Source organism: Micropterus salmoides, unplaced genomic scaffold (assembly GCF_014851395.1).
Source record: "Micropterus salmoides isolate LMB-PRFRI ecotype aquatic unplaced genomic scaffold, ASM1485139v1 Ms_hic_scaffold_18, whole genome shotgun sequence".
In the NCBI taxonomy this organism is placed as follows: Eukaryota; Metazoa; Chordata; class Actinopteri; order Centrarchiformes; family Centrarchidae; genus Micropterus; species Micropterus salmoides.
The window spans coordinates 30,549,165-30,569,283 of record NW_024040928.1 but is presented as its reverse complement, the minus strand read 5'-3'; the positions used below and the strand labels follow the sequence as shown (position 1 = coordinate 30,569,283).

General features: G+C 42.7%; 1 protein-coding gene across 1 annotated transcript in view; it reads right to left on the bottom strand.

Moving 5' to 3' along the window:
• Positions 1–218: 218 nt before the first annotated feature.
• LOC119909371 (NACHT, LRR and PYD domains-containing protein 12-like) overlaps positions 219–20,119 on the bottom strand; it is a 216,718-nt gene continuing 196,817 nt past the window's right edge. The window contains exons 13-16 of the mRNA XM_038727570.1: positions 12,243–12,416; positions 11,936–12,109; positions 1,272–1,318; positions 219–1,047 (exon numbers count right to left, since the gene is read on the bottom strand). Of these exons, the coding sequence (XP_038583498.1) occupies positions 491–1,047; positions 1,272–1,318; positions 11,936–12,109; positions 12,243–12,416 (952 nt within the window). The 3' untranslated portion in view covers positions 219–490. The remainder of the gene's footprint in view (positions 1,048–1,271; positions 1,319–11,935; positions 12,110–12,242; positions 12,417–20,119) is intronic.

Below are 20,119 nucleotides of genomic sequence, written 5' to 3'. Positions count from 1 at the left end.
TGCATGAACTATGTTTGTTGACACAACTTCATTTCATAAAATAATTAAAATAATATTGAGAGAAAAAACTAAATCCTATTATATATCTCTATATTTTTCAGATAATAATAATAAACCTTCAAGGCTTCACTTCCTTCCTGCCTGACTTATCTTTTGATTTAGCCTTTGTGAGGATCAAACTCAGCAGGAAAAGAAATGTACTTGAGTAACAGAATAAATCGAGTTTTTGTCTTCAAACCTTTATTGAAATAAATGAGAAGCTCTGCAGCCATCAGCAGCTACTAGATGCTGCTCCAAGAAAACTTTATTAAAGTGAAAATCAGAGTCAACACAGTTTGTACACAACAAGTTCAGCCCTGAGATCATTTCACCATTTCTAAGAAAACACATTTCTGACATTAAAGGCACAATCAGTGAGCCAGATGTTAACCAAAGTGAAGCCTCGTCCACCACCAACATTTAAACCACAGGACTGGAAGTTGTCTCCCTCCTACACAGAACACAGAGACACTGAGGAACCAGAGGACCAGAACCTAAACCCAGGATAAAGAGGTTCAGTGAATGTGGTGTTGAAGGTGTGGAGGTGGATCAGTGTGTCAGAGGAGACTCTGTAGAAGGACAGAGAGCCAGCAGGACAGTCCACATACACTGCTGCTCTGTTAGAGGAGGAGGAGGAGGAGGAGGAGGAGGAGGACGAGGAGAGAGGGAGGACTGTTTCTCTGTTATTGTGACAGACAGAGTAACGACCATCAGAGCAGCTCAGACTCCAGGACTGATCATTTCTTCCAAACCCACAGTCTTTACTGTCTCCTCTCCTGCTGATTCCTCTGTAACTCACTGATATATAAACTCTTCCTCTCCACTCGACCTCCCAGTAACAGCGACCAGTCAGACCATTTCTACACAACAGCTGAGGCCAGAAGTCAAATCTCTCTGGATGATCAGGATATGGCTGCTTCTCCCACACATGTGTCACCTTCCTGTTGTTGTCAGACAGTTTGAGGTTTCTGTTTGCTGTGTTTGTGTCCAGTGTGAGTTCACAGAGATCTGATGGAGAACGAGACACAACACAGCAGCAGTTTATCATCAGACACATCTGAAGGTTTATTCTTTGTTTGTGTGCTGATGTTGTTCATTTCTATAAAGTTTAATGATGATGCATTTAGTCAGTAATGTTTGAATGAATAAATATCACAACTATCAACTTTGTATTAAGAGAAACTGACTGTGTGCTGTTTTGTCATCATGAGTCAGATTGAATCCACACTTACACTTCCTCACATCAGGTTTTAACATCTGCTCTCCACCATGGTCCACCCTGGAGGAAGAATCACAGTCAGAGTGATTTTCTATCCAACATGAGTCCTAACTGCTGTTCAACATGAAGCAGTGTTCCTCAGTTTGTCAGTGTGAGAGAGAAACAGGCTGAAACTCATCTGTGTCAACTGTCTCCAGGATTCTTTCACTGTCTGAGAAAAGGACCTGAAGAAGAAGACAACTAATATGAGAGCAGGATGTCAAATATTGTCCTCTGCATGTTGTCCCGCTAAATAAACAGTTTGACCAGCATTCACACATGAACAACTAAACTGTTTCCAGACTGTTCTCAGATCAGATTCAACTTGTATTGAGTAATTTCTGTCAGAAACAGAGGGTCTGAGGACAGAGAGGCCACATGATGTACAGATTGTAAAGCTTTGAGACAAGTTTGTGATTTTGCACAAAACTGACTTGGGAATTTCATATCAATAAAGGACTGTATTTCACAGAGACAGATGAGGCTAAATGATGAAGTTAACAGAGAATAAAGGCACCAAGAAGGTGTTTCTCTCAGCAGCAAATAATTATATGCATCTAAATGTGTGCATTTGTTTTGCTTTAGATCAGGGGTATTCAATTAGATTTCAAAGAGGTCTAGTTAGAGAACATTTCCTGAAGCAAAGGTCCGGAACATCAAAACGACGAACTTGCATTATCATTCAGCACTATAACCTATAGTTGTATCAACACATGTTTTTAGTCAACAACGGACTGTCAAATCAAATAATATTTCAGTCAGTTTTCACATCAAACTGGAGGGATAATAAATAATAACTATTCAAATAATAAATTCTAAATTTAAGTAAACTAAAGTGCCTAATTTTTAGAAAAAATGTAATAAAAAGTGTAGCTTGAAGTGATGAAGTGTAGTCTTAACCAATTTTATAATAAACACACAAATGAACAGCTGTAATGCCTCCTCTTCTCTTTCATTTCCTCTTACAGAGCTACCACTTTCCTACTTTCTGTTGTTCAGTGAGAAACGTGAGCTCCAGCTCGCATATTGGAGATCTGTGAGATATTCTGGTTTTGAACTGCCCGTGGGAGGAATGTACATGTAAAAATCTGTACATTCTTGATTAAAAGTCATGTGAAATCTCTTTTATCTTTCGTCTCCTCAATTCGGGTGTGTTTCCAAAACGTCTCTGGTGAATCTCGCGGACTCGACTCGCAAGCATCGGTATGCACAGATTTGATTGGCTGAGCAGCGTCACATGAGACGATTGGAGCACATGCGATTGGTCTGTGAGTTTCCTGGTCCTCTAAACCAGTACAGTAAATGCTAGAAAAGCTGCGCGGGTTAAAATAGAAACGCTCCGTCACGAGGTAGTAAGTCTCAATAATAAATGGGCTGTAGGTCGGCGGTCCGCCTATTAGTGACCTCTGCTTTAAATATTTAACAATTGTATTTATAATTAACAAAACACTAGTGTTTACAGTGTTGGACAAACCACTTGGAAAATGTAGTGAGCCAAGCTACCAGTTAACTCTGCATTAAATGAAGCTTCACTACACTGAAGCTACAACCAGGAGAAACGTAGCAAGCTCAGCTACAGCAACATGGCAAAAGTCCTTTACTACATCTGAGCTACTTTTATTTATATTGAACCAACTTCATTCCAGAGTAGCAAAAGAATAAAGACCTGCTCCAAAAAGTAATGTGAGAGATCTAAATCAGACAGAAACTCCCAAATATTACAACAAAATGTATTTCCTCACAAACTGAGAACCAGTGGAAAAACATTGTTACTTTAATAGATGTGCTGCTTGTCAAAAAAGCATGACATTTTCAACGTATGATTTATTTTGAGAGATACACAAAAAAGTATTGTCAGCCACTGATTGTGCAAGTTCTCCTATTTAGAAAGATGAGGTCTGTTTTGTCATAGGTACACTTCAACTATGAGACAAAATGAGGAGGAAAAAAATTCCAGGAAATCACATTGTAGGATTTTTAAAGAATTTATTTGTAAATTATGGTGGAATATAAGTATTTGGTCAGTACTCAAGGTCAACGTTTCCTGTAAGTCTTCAGCAGGTTTGCACACTGTAGCTGGTATTTTGGCCCATTCCTCCCTGCAGATCTCCTCTAGAGCAGTGATGTTTTGGGGCTGTCGCTGGGCAACACGGACTTTCAACTCCCTCCACAGCTTTTCTATGGGGTTGAGGTCTGGAGACTGGCTAGGCCACTCCAGGACCTTGAAATGCTTTTTAACGGAGCCCGAGCGGCGTGTTTGGGATCATTGTCATGCTGGAAGACCCAGCCACGTTCCATCTTCAACGCTCTCACTGATGGGAGGAGGATTTGGCTTAAAATCTCACGATACATGGCCCCGTTCATTCTTCCCTTAACACGGATCAGTTTTCCTGTCCCCTTTGCAGAAAAACAGCCCCAAAGCATGAGGTTTCCTCCCCCATGCTTCACAGTAGGTATGGTGATGCAACTCTGCATTCTTCTTCCTCCAAAGTTCTGTTTTTAACCAAAAAGTTCTATTTTGGTTTCATCTGACCACATGATATTCTCCCAGTCCTCTTCTGGATCATCCATATGCTCTCTGGCAAACTTCAGACGGGCCTGGACATGTACAGGGGGGGGGCACGCCTGGCGTCCCTCTCGGCGTAGTGTGTTACTGATGGTAGCCTTTGTTACTTTGGTCCCAGCTCTCTGCAGGTCATTCATCAGGTCCCTCCGTGTAGTTCTGGGATTTTTGCTCAGCGTTCTCATGATCATTTTGACCCCACGGGATGAGATCTTGCGTGGAGCCCCAGATCGAGGGAGATTATCAATGGTCTTGTACTTCTTCCATTTTCTTACAGTTGCCCCCACAGTTGATTTCTTCACACCAACCTGCTTGCCTCTTGTAGATTCACTCTTCCCAGCCTGGTGCAGGTCTACAATTTTCTTCCTGGTGTCCTTCGACAGCTCTTTGGTCTCGGCCATGGTTGAGTTTGGAGTCTGACTGTTTGAGGCTGTGGACACGTGTCTTTTATACAGATAACGAGTTCAAACAGGTGCCATTAATAAAGGTAACGAGTGGAGGACAGAAGAGCTTCTTAAAGAAGAAGTTACAGGTCTGTGGGAGCCAGAAATCTTGCTTGTTTGTGGTGACCAAATACTTATTTTCCACCATAATTTACTAATAAATTCATTAAAAATCCTACAATGTGATTTCCTGGATTTTTCTTTCTCATTTTGTCTCTCATAGTTGAAGTGTACCTATGATGAAAATTACAGACCTCTCTCATCTTTCTAAGTAGGAGAACTTGCACAATCAGTGGCTGACTAAATACTTTTTGGCCCCACTGTATATATATTATTGTTAACATTTGACTTTCTGCTTTCATCTATTCATTTAGCTGACGCTTTCATCCAAAGAGACTTACAATTGCTATACATGTCAGAGGTTGACGCCTCTGTAGCAACGAAGGGTTAAGTGTCTTGCTCTACATATCAAAGTTTCCTCCTCACTAGAGGAAGAGGTGGTCAGACTGGACCCTGATCCTTTTCACAAGAGCTTTTTGTTCAGGCGACACAATAGAAAGTAAACTCAGTCTCTCGTGTCTTTATTCCCCTGCAGCAAAGTCACAAGGATTTGATGTACGTGATGTGACCGTCATACGAAAGTGCTTTTGTTGGCTACACATACAGGTCTGTGTATGGCAAATCCATTTTCCAGCATGTTGATAAGACTCAAGACATTTACAGAAGAGTTTATCAAGATATTGTTTTTCATGGATTATTTATATTTACAGATAAAATGCCACATGAAATAAGGATGATAAGATATTTTAAAAAACCTGTGTGTAAAATGATGATGCTCTAACTGTTTTAAAGGGCGAGGAATATGACTTGATTTGGACTAGCTAACGTTGTGCTGTAGAAAACTTTCAAATGATATATGATTCAATATGGAGAGTTTTAGAAAGACCGGTCAAACTTTTAGTTGGAAAGTGCTAACAAAGATGAGATTTACGCAATCTAAAGATCACAAACTTGGTGTAAAATAGACAAAACATAATGTTTAGAAATATAAATATATATATATATATATATATATACATATCCACTGCTCAAAAAAATAAAGGGAACACTTAAACAACACAATGTAACTCCAAGTCAATCACACAACCCACACAAGTGGCTCAGGTAGTGCAGCTCATCCAGGATGGCACATCAATGCGAGCTGTAGCAAGAAGGTTTGCTGAGTCTGTCAGCGTAGTGTCCAGAGCACGGAGGCGCTACCAGGAGACAGGCCAGTACATCAGGAGACGTGGAGGAGGCCGTAGGAGGGCCACAACCCAGCAGCAGGACCGCTACCTCTGCCTTTGTGCAAGGAGGAGCAGGAGGAGCACTGCCAGAGCCCTGCAAAATGACCTCCAGCAGGCCACAAATGTGCATGTGTCTGCTCAAACGGTCAGAAACAGACTCCATGAGGGTGGTACGAGGGCCCGACGTCCACAGGTGGGGGTTGTGCTTACGGCCCAACACCTTGCAGGACGTTTGGCATTTGCCAGAGAACACCAAGATTGGCAAATTCGCCACTGGCGCCCTGTGCTCTTCACAGATGAAAGCAGGTTCACACTGAGCACATGTGACAGACGTGACAGAGTCTGGAGACGCCGTGGAGAACGTTCTGCTGCCTGCAACATCCTCCAGCATGACCGCTTTGGCGGTGGGTCAGTAATGGTGTGGGGTGGCATTTCTTTGGGGGGCCGCACAGCCCTCCATGTGCTCGCCAGAGGTAGCCTGACTGCCATTAGGTACCGAGATGAGATCCTCAGACCCCTTGTGAGACCATATGCTGGTGCGGTTGGCCCTGGGTTCCTCCTAATGCAAGACAATGCTAGACCTCATGTGGCTGGAGTGTGTCAGCAGTTCCTGCAAGAGGAAGGCATTGATGCTATGGACCGGCCCGCCCGTTCCCCAGACCTGAATCCAACTGAGCACATCTGGGACATCATGTCTCGCTTCATCCACCAACGCCACGTTGCACCACAGACTGTCCAGGAGTTGGCGGATGCTTTAGTCCAGGTCTGGGAGGAGATCCCTCAGGAGACCATCCGCCACCTCATCAGGAGCCCAGGCGTTGTAGGGAGGTCATACAGGCACGTGGAGGCCACACACACTACTGAGCCTCATTTTGACTTGTTTTGAGGACATTACATCAAAGTTGGATCGGCCTGTAGTTTGGTTTTCCACTTTGATTTTGAGTGGGACTCCAAATCCAGACCTCCATGGGTTGATAAATTTGATTTCCATTGATAATTTTTGTGTGATTTTGTTGTCAGCACATTCAACTATGTAAAGAAAGGAGTATTTAATGAGATTATTTCATTCAGATCTAGGATGTGATATTTTAGTTTCTAGTATTTTTTGAGCAGTGTATTAGATAGATAGATATGTGTGTGTAAGAAACATCCTCTATCCCAGAAGAAACCTAAATTACTATGTAGCCTAGAGGACTCAAGTTATTTATGATAATACGGCTGTGTGGTGAACCTATGAACTTAAGTCATATTTAAACAACTATTGCTTTGTGTTATATATAAAATAGTAGTAAGACTTCTCTCTGTGTACACGCATCCTATAGGCCTGCAAGTACAATTTTGGCTGTATTTTTGTGTCCCCCTCAAAAATTGCTCTCGTGAAATTTTATGTTTACTTCCCCCCCCTACTGTGAGATGAAACTTACGCCCATGCATAGCGCCCAGAGAACCTGATGTGGAGAGGGCAGAGGAGAGGACCGGCAACTTGAAAAAGTCCCAGTACACCAAATGTTTGCGGGTCGTGGTCTCAGACCTGTTCAGTCAAATCTATACTGCGCACCATAGTGGTTGATGGTGGAGAAGTGGAACCATCCTGTCAGTCATGCGGTGCGCAGCGTAACATTAGTTCATTAGGAAAGTATGTTCATTTAAGTCTGTTTATCTTTTTAATGTGAATGTAACAATAAAAATACATTGTGTGATTCAAAATAATGGTTGTTGAAGAATGAATTAGTGACCGCAACAGATGCTGATTTTACTGCTTCCATGGGAGCTCAGACCTCCTTATGGGAGCTGAGCTCCCACTGGCTCCCACGTAACTCCAACCCTGTTTAAAGTGCTCTATAAACTAAATTGATTGATATATTGATGAAAGTTCTCCAGCAGAGCTCTTTTTTAAATGCAGCAAAATCATAATTTTGGACTGTGGTGTCTACACGTTGAATCTAAGCTGTAACCTGACCTGCACCTCCCCAAAAATGCAACAACATGTCGCGGCGATGCAGAACTGTACCTTCTGTGAGACTCATACAGAAACAGCATTACATATGTTTTGTCAGGATGTACAGTATGTACATTTATTAATGATTAGATACAGTGGGTACGGAAAGTATTCAGACCCCTTTAAATTTTTCCACTCTTTCATTGCAGCCATTTTCCAAAAATCAAAAAAGTTCATTTTATTTCTCAGTAATGTACACTCAGCACCCCATCTTGACAGAAAAAAACAGAAATGTAGAAATTTTTGCTAATTTATTAAAAAAGAAAAACTGAAATATCACATGGTCATAAGTATTCAGACCCTTTGCTCAGCATTTAGTAGAAGCACCCTTTTGATCTAATACAGCCAGGAGTCGTTTTGGGAAAGATGCAACAAGTTTTTCACATCTGGATTTGGGTATCCTCTGCCATTCCTCCTTGCAGATCCTCTCCAGTTCTGTCAGGTTGGATGGTAAACGTTGGTGGACAGCCATTTTCAGGTCTCTCCAGAGATGCTCAGTTGGGTTTAAGTCAGGGCTCTGGCTGGGCCATTCAAGAACAGCCACGGAGTTGTTGTGAAGCCACTCCTTCGTTATTTTAGCGGTGCGCTTAGGGTCATTGTCTTGTTGGAAGGTAAACCTTCGGCCCAGTCTGAGGTCCAGAGCACTCTGGAAAAGGTTTTCGTCCAGGATATCCCTGTACTTGGCCGCATTCATCTTTCCCTCGATTGCAACCAGTCGTCCTGTCCCTGCAGCTGAAAAACACCCCCACAGCATGATGCTGCCACCACCATGCTTCACTGTTGAGACTGTATTGGACAGGTGATGAGCAGTGCCTGGTTTTCTCCACACATACCGCTTAGAATTAAGGCCAAAAAGTTCTATCTTGGTCTCATCAGACCAGAGGATCTTATTTATCACCATCTTGGAGTCCTTCAGGTGTTTTTTAGCAAACTCCATGCGGGCTTTCATGTGTCTTGCACTGAGGAGAGGCTTCCGTCGGGCCACTCTGCCATAAAGCCCCGACTGGTGGATTGCTGCAGTGATGGTTGACTTACTACAACTTTCTCCCATCTCCCGACTGCATCTCTGGAGCTCAGCCACAGTGACCTTTGGGTTCTTCTTTACCTCTCTCACCAAGGCTCTTCTCCCCCGATAGCTCAGTTTGGCCGGACGGCCAGCTCTAGGAAGGGTTCTGGTCGTCCCAAACGTCTTCCATTTGAGGATTATGGAGGCCACTGTGCTCTTAGGAACCTTAAATGCAGCAGAAATATTTTTGTAACCTTGGCCAGATCTGTGCCTTGCCACAATTCTGTCTCTGAGCTCTTCAGGCAGTTCCTTTGACCTCATGATTCTCATTTGCTCTGACATGCACTGTGAGCTGTAAGGTCTTATATAGACAGGTGTGTGGCTTTCCTAATCAAGTCCAATCAGTATAATCAAACACAGCTGGACTCAAATGAAGGTGTAGAACCATCTCAAGGATGATCAGAAGAAATAGACAGCACCTGAGTTAAATATCAGTGTCACGGAGTGTCACGGCAAAGGGTCTGAATACTTATGACCATGTGATATTTCAGTTTTTCTTTTTTAATAAATTTGCAAAAATTTCTACATTTCTGTTTTTTTCTCTCAAGATGGGGTGCTGAGTGTTCATTACTGAGAAATAAAATGAACTTTTTTGATTTTTGGAAAATGGCTGCAATGAAACAAAGAGTGAAAAATTTAAAGGGGTCTGAATACTTTCCGTACCCACTGTATATTCAGGTTTCTGCTTGTTCTGGCAGAATATCTTTTTTAGTGTAACACTGCGACCATTATTTCTTAATCAATTTTATGTTGTTTCTGGCTAAATTTCATAAACACAAATGCAAATTTACAAACAAAAACCCCATTTATAGTCTTTGAGAAAGAAACTTTATTTTTGAACTGTTTCTCCTCCAACAGAAAGGCTTTGAAGATAGGCTACTTAATGTCTGTACTCGCTTAAAGGTCTGTGATATCCTTCAACCAAGTCCAGTTGCCCTTGACTTTAACCTTCTGAGAACCTTCACAGATATCTGTGATATCCTTATTTATTTTCGCTGTATTGTTCTGTTATTGAACCCCCTAGCTATAAATACATCGCTATCCCTAATGTGAAGTATCCATTGCAATGTTAAGATTGGTGATATATGTTGCTATTTGATATTATTAAAAAGGAAGAAAAAAAGACAGACAGCAAGAACTGTGATTGGTCGGCATGGTAGCCTTCAGGAAGTGCTCCGTTCTTTGAAGTACATTTTATTATTAACAATAATAACAGTAATTTTATTGCATCTCTTGACTCGCACAGACTTCACTCAGTAAAAATCTTGGCACTCCATTATTACGTTACGTAAGTCACGGACCAGGTAATGCAACAGCAGGCACTAGAGTGCAGATGGTTTCGGTTGTTTCATAGGCTACGTCATTAACAAGCCGGCATGCGGCTCACCTGCTGCCGTGATAACAGATCACGGGTGGAAACATATGAAAAAAGACGAGTTCTGTGTGTTTTAGGCGACTTTATAAAACACACTGCTGATGGAGAAAGTGGAGCAGACAGGCGGAGAGAGACAGAGATGTAACGTTAGGTGTGTGTGAGTGTGGGGAGAAGAGAATTCAGAGACAGGTGCAAACCAGGTATTTTTAAAAATGATAATGATAATGTTTTTGGGGATTAAATCCTGCTTTCACCAGCCATCAGCCATCACCGATGGCATCGTCTATCGGCCCAACCCCAGTGTGTGGATGCTACCACGGTACTTGATCAATAAAGGAGCTTCGAGGTTGAAAAGCCATTTGATCAGAAAAAAGCGACACTACTGAGAAATGTAGTTAGACTTGTAACACTGCAGCTACATTAATCTCAACAAATTTAGGAGTTGTTGAGATGAACCATCAAACACTTCTATCCAGAGCTGGACTGGGACAAAAAAATTGGCCCTGGCATTGTTGGCTCAGGCGGCTCACCTAAATTGGTGAGACACTTCTCACCGATACACCATCCTTCCATATATAACATGTGTACCTACTGTACACAAACAAGCCGAGTGGTATGTGCCATGGATAAGTGCACCAGTGCAAGTGAATCAGTGTACTCATATGTTATAATCATCAACCTTAATTGAAGTAATCATCATCATTGTCACTACAGCATGGCACACATCCTACCCAAGGGCCTCACTTTGTGTTGAACAGTGGTGGGGACATTTAAGGGCTCAGATTAGGGGGTGACGACACACTTTGCCCATGAGATGTGACATTGCACAAGATTGGGGTCACGAGAACAAGACAAGAATATATTTGAATACTATTTTGAGCATTAAACACTTAATTTCCTGCATTCTGGGGATAATTTCTGCACCAATTTATGGTGGAATGTCTTTATTTATGTAAAGGGAAGCACAAATTCAGTTGGCAAGTGATGATTCAGAATATAAAAATGTAATAGAATAATGCAGTAATCTGTAGCTCTTTTTTAGCTTAAGTTACTTTTTTTGGACAACACAGATGTTTCTTCTATGTTTTTATTGCACTGCTGGTTTTCAGAATAGTGCAAATAAACCTTTCTCAAAGCATTTTCATTTGTTAATTAACATTTCTTAACATTAACATTTTTAACAAATGCTTTCAAAAAGTGATGTGGACAACATCTGCCATTTCAAAAAGTGGTGGGGACATGTCCCCAGTGTCCCCAGTGTAAATGACACTATGACCCTCCCTCCCTGCTCCCTCCCTACAGGCTGAGCTACTCCATGCTTACCGCTTCACCTCCACTCTCCTCCTGCTAACATATCGGTTATTTTGCGCATTTGGTGGCATCCATCTGAAGAATTTAATTTTATTTGGCCCACAACTCAAGAAACAGAAGGCAGAGGAGGAGGGGGGGTTTGTAAGAGATGTGATTGGGCCAGCCCAATGTCAGTATAGAAAATTACCCAATGTGCTGCGGTACATGCTTTATGGGGCGACCGTTGGCCCATTTTCTAAAACAGTTGAATAAATAAGTAATTTATGTTACACTGGCCCCAAAGTTTCGTCGGCCACAAGGCATTTACCTGGTATGCCAGATTACCAGTCCACCCCTGATTCTATCCATAGAGAAATGCTGCAAGCAGGTCTCACATTAGAATGATTTTACATCCAAGTTTCTGATGTTTCTAATGGTTTCCAATCGATAAGACTTCTGGAGAGCCGTGTGTTTCCTATCTCAGGCCTACTCACTGCTCTGAACAGAATGAGGAGGAATAAGAAGTCCTTCATGATGATGGACTCCAGTAGACAGACAGAAAATAACAGAAATTAGAGACACATGCAGTGTGTGAGCTCTTGCGGTCTGTCCAAACCTGAGAGTGTCCAGTCTCCAGTGTGGATCCTCCAATCCAGCAGACAGCAGCTTCACCCCTGAGTCTCCTGGATAGTTGAAGCTCAGATCCAGCTCTCTTAGATGGGAAGGGTTGGAGCTCAGAGCTGAGGCCAGAGAAGCACAGCCTTCCTCTGTGATCAGACAGCCTGACAGCCTGGAATCAGGAAAACATCATAAACTCTGTGTTTTAGAAAATCATGTCAGCAGGAAACTCCTACAGACCATTTTCACTAACATGAACCTAAAATCAGATGAAGAGGATTTAAACGAAACAGCTTATTACTGACCTGAGAGTTTCCAGTGTACAGTGTGGACTCTCGAGTCCAGCAGACAGCAGCTTCACTCCTGAATCCTGCAGGTTGTTGTTACTCAGGTCCAGCTCTCTCAGACTAGAGGACTGGGAGCTGAGAACTGAGGACAGAGCTTCACAGCTTCTCTCTGAGAGGTTACAGTCACTCAACCTGAAAAAGGATTAGCAATGGACACAAACTAAATGATTTATTTGTCAAATATACAGTTTTAGAAATTGCACATCCATTTATCCACCTACAGAACTTTGTTGGAGGCTTTGACCACTGGCAGCAGCCTCAGAAGAGCCTCCTCTGAAGCAGAGTATTTCTTCAGGTCAAACACGTCTAGATCTTTTTCTGATGACAGTAAGATGAAGACCAGAGCTGACCACTGAGCAGGAGAGAGTTTATCTGTGGAGAGACTTCCTGAACTCAGGGACTGTTGGAACTGCTCCACTAGAGAACGATCATTCAGTTCATTCAGACAGTGGAACAGATTGATGCTTCTCTCTGGAGACAGATTCTCACTGATCTTCTTCTTGATGTACTCAACTGTTTCCTGGTTGGTCTGTGAGCTACTTCCTGTCTGTGTCAGCAGACCTCGTAGGAGAGTCTGATTGGTCTGCAGTGAAAGACCCAGGAGGAAGCGGAGGAACAAGTCCAGGTGTCCATTTGGACTCTGTAAGGCCTTGTCTACAGCACTCTGGTAGAGATGTGTTAGTTTAGGTTTGTCTCTGAAGACTTTAGACAGTCGGGAGGTTGATTGTTCTTCTGCCAGCAGATTGACACCAGAGTTGATGAAGGTCAGATGGACATGAAGAGCAGCCAGAAACTCCTGAACGCTCAGATGGACGAAGCAGAACACCTTGTCCTGGTACAGCCCTCTCTCCTCTTTAAAGATCTGTGTGAACACTCCTGAGTACACTGAGGCTGCTCTGATATCGATGCCACACTCTGTCAGGTCTGATTCATAGAAGATCAGGTTGCCTTTCTGCAGCTGCTCAAAAGCCAGTTTTCCCAGAGACTCAATCATCTTCCTGCTCTTTGGACTCCAGTGTGGATCTGTCTCAGCTCCTCCATCATACTTGGTGTTCTTCAGTTTGGACTGAACCACCAGGAAGTGGATGTACATCTCAGTCAGGGTCTTGGGCAGCTCTCCTCCCTCTCTGGTCTCCAACACCTCCTCCAGAACTGTAGCAGTGATCCAGCAGAAGACTGGGATGTGGCACATGATGTGGAGGCTTGTGATGTCTTGATGTGGGAGATGATTCTGCTGGCCTGCTCCTCATCTCTGAATCTCTTCCTGAAGTACTCCTCCTTCTGTGGGCAGTGAACCCTCTGACCTCTGTCACCATGTCAACACACTCAGGAGGGATCTGATTGGCTGCTGCAGGTCGTGTGGTTATCCAGAGGCGAGCAGAGGGAAGCAGGTTCCCCCTGATGAGGTTTGTCAGCAGCACATCCACTGAGGTGGACTCTGTAACATCAGTCAGGACCTCATTGTTGTGGAAGTCCAGAGGAAGTCGACACTCATCCAGACCGTCAAAGATGAACACAACCTGGAACTCTTCAAAGCTGCAGATTCCTGCTTCTTTGGTTTCAGGAAAGAAGTGATGAACAAGTTCCACCAAGCTGTACTTTTTCTCTTTCAGCACATTCAGCTCTCTGAAAGTGAATGGAAATGTGAACTGTATGTCCTGGTTGGCTTTGTCTTCAGCCCAGTCCAGAGTGAACTTCTGTGTTAAGACTGTTTTCCCAATGCCAGCCACTCCCTTTGTCATCACTGTTCTGATTGGTTCATCTCTTCCAGGTGAGGCTTTAAAGATGTCTTCTTGTCTGATGGTGTTTCTGGTCTGTCTGGTTTCCTGGATGCTGTTTCAATCTGTCTGACCTCATGTTCATCATTGACCTCTGCAGTCCCTCCCTCTGTGATGTAGAGCTCTGTGTAGATCTGGTTCAGAAGGGTTGGGTTTCCTGCTTTAGCAATCCCCTCAAACACACACTGGAACTTCTTCTTCAGGTTACACTTGAGTTTACGTCGGCACACTGCAGCAGCAGTTCCTGAATGAAGAAAGAAGAAATGTGATTAATAAGTGGATGCTGCAGTAAATCTGATAAATGTAAACTTTAAGACATCAAGATGGTATTTATTTTCCTCCTCCATGAAATCTCTTCAGCTCATCAGCTGTGAACAGTTTCTGAGTTTCAGCCCAGAAGAATTCATAGATCTGATCCAAATGTGTGCATCATATTAACAGCAGAGTTTGAAATGGAAACTTCTCCCATGTTGCCTCCATTTCCTCTTTCCATCATGTTAAATCTGTTCAAATCCTCTTACTGCTCTGCAGACGCTCAGCCAGCTCCTCCTGCTTCATTCTCCTCAGGAAGTGCAGTGTGATCTTCAGAAATGCCTCTCTGCTGCTCCTCCTCTGCTCCTCCTCCTCACGTCCAACACCTCCTCATCCTCCCTCTGACTCTCTAAGCATTCTGGGTAATCTGGACTCAGAACTCTCTGGAACTTCTTCACCTCGTTCTTCACAAACCTGCCAATGTTTTCCTGGAGCAGCTGGAACAGAAGAAAATGTAAAGTTGAACTGGTAGAAGTCAACATCAGATCATCTGTGACAGACAGAAAGCCTGCTGGTCTGCAGAGTGCAGCATGGAGACTGGATCAGAATGCTGCTTCACTATTTACTTTGTGGACTGCCCTGTCTCCTATAATATTTTTAAAGGAAACATATTGCTTGCTGAGATTTCTACATAATGAGTAAATGCTGTTAAAGAACAAATTAAGCAAATCACAGAAATGTTGATACTGAGTGTATCAGTCAGATGTTCTGTAGAACAAGTTGGTGTTATTGAGGACTGTTTCCATATGGTGCTGGTTATTCTATAGTGGGAGCCCTGCGGTGGTAGTGTAGCCTAACTGACGTCACACAGTTAAAATTGGTGCGTATCAGTGGGCTGGTGGAGTGATGGACTACAGTTGTGCAGTGCAATAACTTTCATTACAAGTGCGTGAATGAAAAAGAGTATTTTTGTATCTTTGTGTCGATGCAGCTAAACATACATTCTGTTATGTTGTTACTGCAGAGGGAAGAAATAAACAGCATATCAACCCTCTCTCAGCTCTTTATTTCATATTTGGTCTTAAGTGATGTTCTGCTGTGACAAACAGAACTAGCACCCAGACTGAGCGTATTCCTGTTAGCTCCAACATATTCTAGTTTTCCTCTAAAATATCTGATCTCACAATAGGTTATCAGCTGGGACTGACTGCAGCTTTATGGATTATGGCTGCCTGTGAACATCATCCAGAAATTAAATATAAAATAATTTATAGAAATAATTTCAATGACATTTTTGTGCTGGCTCCTGTAATTAGCAGTAGTAGCTGAGCTTGTACATTTACACACCATAAATATGGAGTCCAGGTCTGTTTGATGCTGCTGGGCAGACTGACCACTGGGAACCTCTGAGCTCTGCTGATCAACTCTGTGAAGAAATATGATGATTTGAACATATAATGACAAACAGTGTTACATGTGCTGTGTTATATCTGGTAGAAACAGATCCTCATACACCTATACCAGATCTTGGTATAAAAATGTATGATCTGCTCACTTTCCATGGAAACACCGCTGGGTGCAGGGTAGACTGGACAGGAGAAAATGCTGCTGTTTTACTCATCCAGCTGTGTCTCAGTGGACATCAGCGGACGAGGAGGCTGCTGAGGTCCTACTGGACTCTAACTGGACTTACAGTTACAGTAAGCAGCAGACAAAAGGGCATGCTCATACTTTTAATATTTTTACTTTCTCATGTGTTTGCCATTTGTTTTGCACTGTTCTTTGAACCTGGTTCATTTCTGTGCTGCTGATGTGACATGAGAATTTCCCTCTGGGAATAAATAAAGAGTCTATTATTATTTTTAATTAACAAAAAACAGTGCTGAACCAAGACCTACCTGAGAGCTCTTTTTAGGAGAGTCAACAAAACAACACAAACATTTAAGATTCTTACTTTTGTTCAGCATCATTATGTCCAGCTTTGAAGTGAACAGGGACATGACGGTCGCTGTTCATGGACACACAGCTGGGTCCAGGAGAATCTGGTCTCTGCCGATGGATCCTGAACAATGAAATAACAAATCAGATGTGTCCTCAAAGCAGATTTAATAGATATATTTATGTGTTGGTGTCTCTGGTAGTGAGTTTTCAGCTGAATCTGCAGTTTCTCAGCGTTACAGAGTTTTATAGCGACTTTCAGTTGTTGTTTATCTGTCCAGCTGCATCTTTACTGTTAATAACTCAAAACTAAACTTCATTCACCTCCATTGAGCAAGAGGAGGCTCCATAGACAATGTTCTTATACATTCTCAAACCTGCATCCAGCTGTTTGTAGATTTGAACTGTGGTTTTGATATTTGGACTAAGATCTGCAAAATGTGAGACCAGTTTGAAAAAAGTGAAGAGTTAAGAACATGAAGTGATCAAAACAAAGACACCAAACCTCATCTCAGGAGAGACACAAACATTTAACATGCTGACCTTTGATCAGCAGAGTGGTGTCCACCTTTGAAGACAATAGCTTTGTCCATAGACCGGTCACTCTTGATGGACACACAGCTGGGTCCAGGTCCAGGTCCAGGTCCAGGTCCAGCAGAGTCTGGTCCCTGCTGCTGCTCTGGGCTTCAACACAACACACACAGAGCTTTGAGAGTGAATAATGATGGTGGAGTGATTTGAGTCCTGGACAGTTAGAGATCCTCATCTCACCTCTGAGCTTTGGTCTGGCTGTCATGTTCCCCACACAGAGTGCTTTTAGAGGGAGGGACTCCCTCCTCTCTGTCCTCACACTGATTCATAGCAGAGCCCACACCTTCACACAAACACAACAACATGCTGAGAGAGCTGCACTCATTCATTACAACAAGCTTTACATCTCAGGACACTTTAGTTCTCCTCAAGGTCTGTGTCTTTAAATCTTTATTTCTGTCTTTAAATGTTTAAATCATGACCAGAGAGACACAGGATGGCTGATTTTACTTTGGTCCTTCTCTATTCCTGTGAGGGCCCCTGATGGCTGAGGGGCCCTAATCAACCTCTAAGTTCCCCTCCACCCTGGGCTGGCTCTGGTCCATCTAGAAAGGATCCTGGAGCCTCTGGTACAGCTGAGACCTGGGGCCTCATGTATAAACGCTGCCTACGTATAAAAAGGTTACGTACGCTGGTTTTCACGCACACGTGGGATGTATAAAAATGAACGTGATGTGAGAATGTGAAGTCCCTCCACAAACTTTTGTCTGGCTGTCAGTAAACTGCTAAAGTGCCAAAACTCACCAAATGTTTCAAAATAGTGTTTCCACTGCAATTACTGTGCAGATGTCAATGGAGTAGTCTATCAAAATCCTAATTATGTCTTTTGACAAAGGTTTGATCATGTATGTAGTGGTTTAATATCAAAATAAAATTGAATGTGAGAAAAATAGATCATGATGACTTTCACATATTTCATTTCACTTCATTTCACATGTTACCACTTTATCATGTAAACATTCAAACCAGCAGTGTTATTTGTGCTCGCACTAGTCAGCCATAACTATTCCATACTGCACCTTTCAATTGGAAAAGAAATAAAATAAGCCAAGTGCCAACTGCAGGCTGCCTTTCCCCGGTATTAGCCGGTGTGTTTACCTGAGGTGTAGGCCTCTTTAATAATAATGTTCGTTGTGATTAAAACCTGCTTTCACATAGCGGTATAATGTGAAAAATGTAGATTTTTTTTTTGACGGGGGGACGGGGTTTTACAATCACAATGCCATCGCCGATGGCTGACAGATGGCTTTTATACATGAGGCCCCTGGACTGTTCTAAAGGGTCTTCAGTGAAACCAAGTCCGTCTCAGTGTTGGAAGATGTCTGTATTTGAGCCCTGAACTCTTCATCCATGCACTTAACTTCAGAGTATTAACAGTTAAACCAGAAACCTGAGCCAAGTGGATCCAAGCTGTCAGACCAGTTCAGACACACCCTGCATGTTTCACTGATGATGTGAGCTCAGACTACAATCAGACTGCTGCTGATTCTACTTGAGAAACATGAACAATATTACAGGGAAATCTTTCTGAAATCATTGTTCTTTAACTCGGAGAGAAATTCTACAGCAGATTTCAAAGAGATATTTAGAAACAGCCAATCAGCATCAAGAAGCATTTCTACTGTCCAGTTAAACAGTGATCCAGCACAATGTGATCAAAGTGATCCTGATTATCAGACATTTACAGATTCCTCTGGTCGGATTCTCACCTGCTGAACTCACTTCAGGTCGACTTACAGACACTTTGCACCTTCATGTGTGGAGGAAACACTGGGAGAGAAGAAGCTGCTCATTTCTTCCTCGTCAGTCCTGGTGTCTGTGTGCATCTGATCTGAGGACGCCGTCACAGCCTCATAACTTCAGAGTCTAAAAAACATCAGAGTGACGTCAAAACCGGTCTAACCTGTGGCAGAAACCCAGTCAGTATCAGAGGAATCACACATCAGGTGATGTAGTTCTGCTACCTGTCCACTAGATGGTGCTAACTAACCATCTGATGAAGTAAAGATCAGCTCAGCACTGGAAGATGTCATGAAGCAGCAGTGTGGATCAGTTGGTTCACTACTAGATTTTGGACGTGTTGGTTTGTAATGAGGCAGAATGCAGCTTGAGATCCCCGGGCGGGGCCCTTCACTCTGTTCCTCAGTCCTGGTTCCTAACAAAGGGGGACCAGAACCTCCAGAACCTCAGGCTGCCACAGATGGTGTTAAAGCTCTTCTTTAAACAGACTTTTGCTTCCAATCATTTTTCTTTAAAGGCCTTTTTACTCGTTTGTCCCTGTAAAGACTTTTTACCTTTGTTTTAAAAGCTGTTCTAAAGATAAAATATTTGTTATTCTTGTCACTTCTAATGGTGCTACTACTACTGTAGCTGTCATCAGCTGGTTATACAGTTTAAGTTCAGTAATGTATATTATAGCGGAACTAATATTCTTGTGTCACAGTGGGGTCGGGTCATTATTAGTGTCATTCTATTAGCAATAGAGGGAGAACACCTGACCGATCTGCTGGAGGACGATGTCTGGAGATCTGTTGCTGTTTAAGAAATGTTATGAAGATTCATTAAGTAAAGAAGATCAAGCTAGAAGGTTCCTTTTACTCCCCTTGAGTTAACGCAGCCAATGAGGTTATTTGTATGGTTTTACATTGTGTTTATATTATTGGACAGGCTAACTACAGCTAATACGTTAGCCGAGTTTCACGTGATAATAACGTGATAGCATCGTCCATCTGAATGTCAAGTAAGCTAATTATCTGCAAGTTTAACAGCTTGTAGTCTGCAAGGGGATGGTTTTGTAAGTTATTTTGTGTTTGTGAAATATTTGTTTAATGATTGTTCAATGCTTTGTATTTTATTAGACTCATGTCTAGTTCTCACAGCATGCTGGACGACGTGAATGTCGGAATAAATGCCTGTAACCAATGGAACGCCTTGTGTTCGTGATTTAAACTGGAGGGGAGCAACAACTACAATTAAAGCTGCAAGCAGCGTTGGGCGGGCCCTCGCACTTGTAGCGCGTCCGCGCGTGAGCCGGCCGAGTTGCACATTCTGGAGCTCTGCCGGTGCGGCTGTGAATTTCCTACGCGTTTCCGACGCCGCATGAAGGTGCTATATGTCACTTCCTGTGTCCCCTATGTGGAGCTACATAGCACTTGCCGCTATGAATATAAATCGGTATTGGTGTGTAGATGTCTGCGGGGTGGGAGAGTTATCAAGCACGTAAAGTTTTTTCAGATGTGAGCATGTACACTGAACAATAATGTACCCAAACATAAA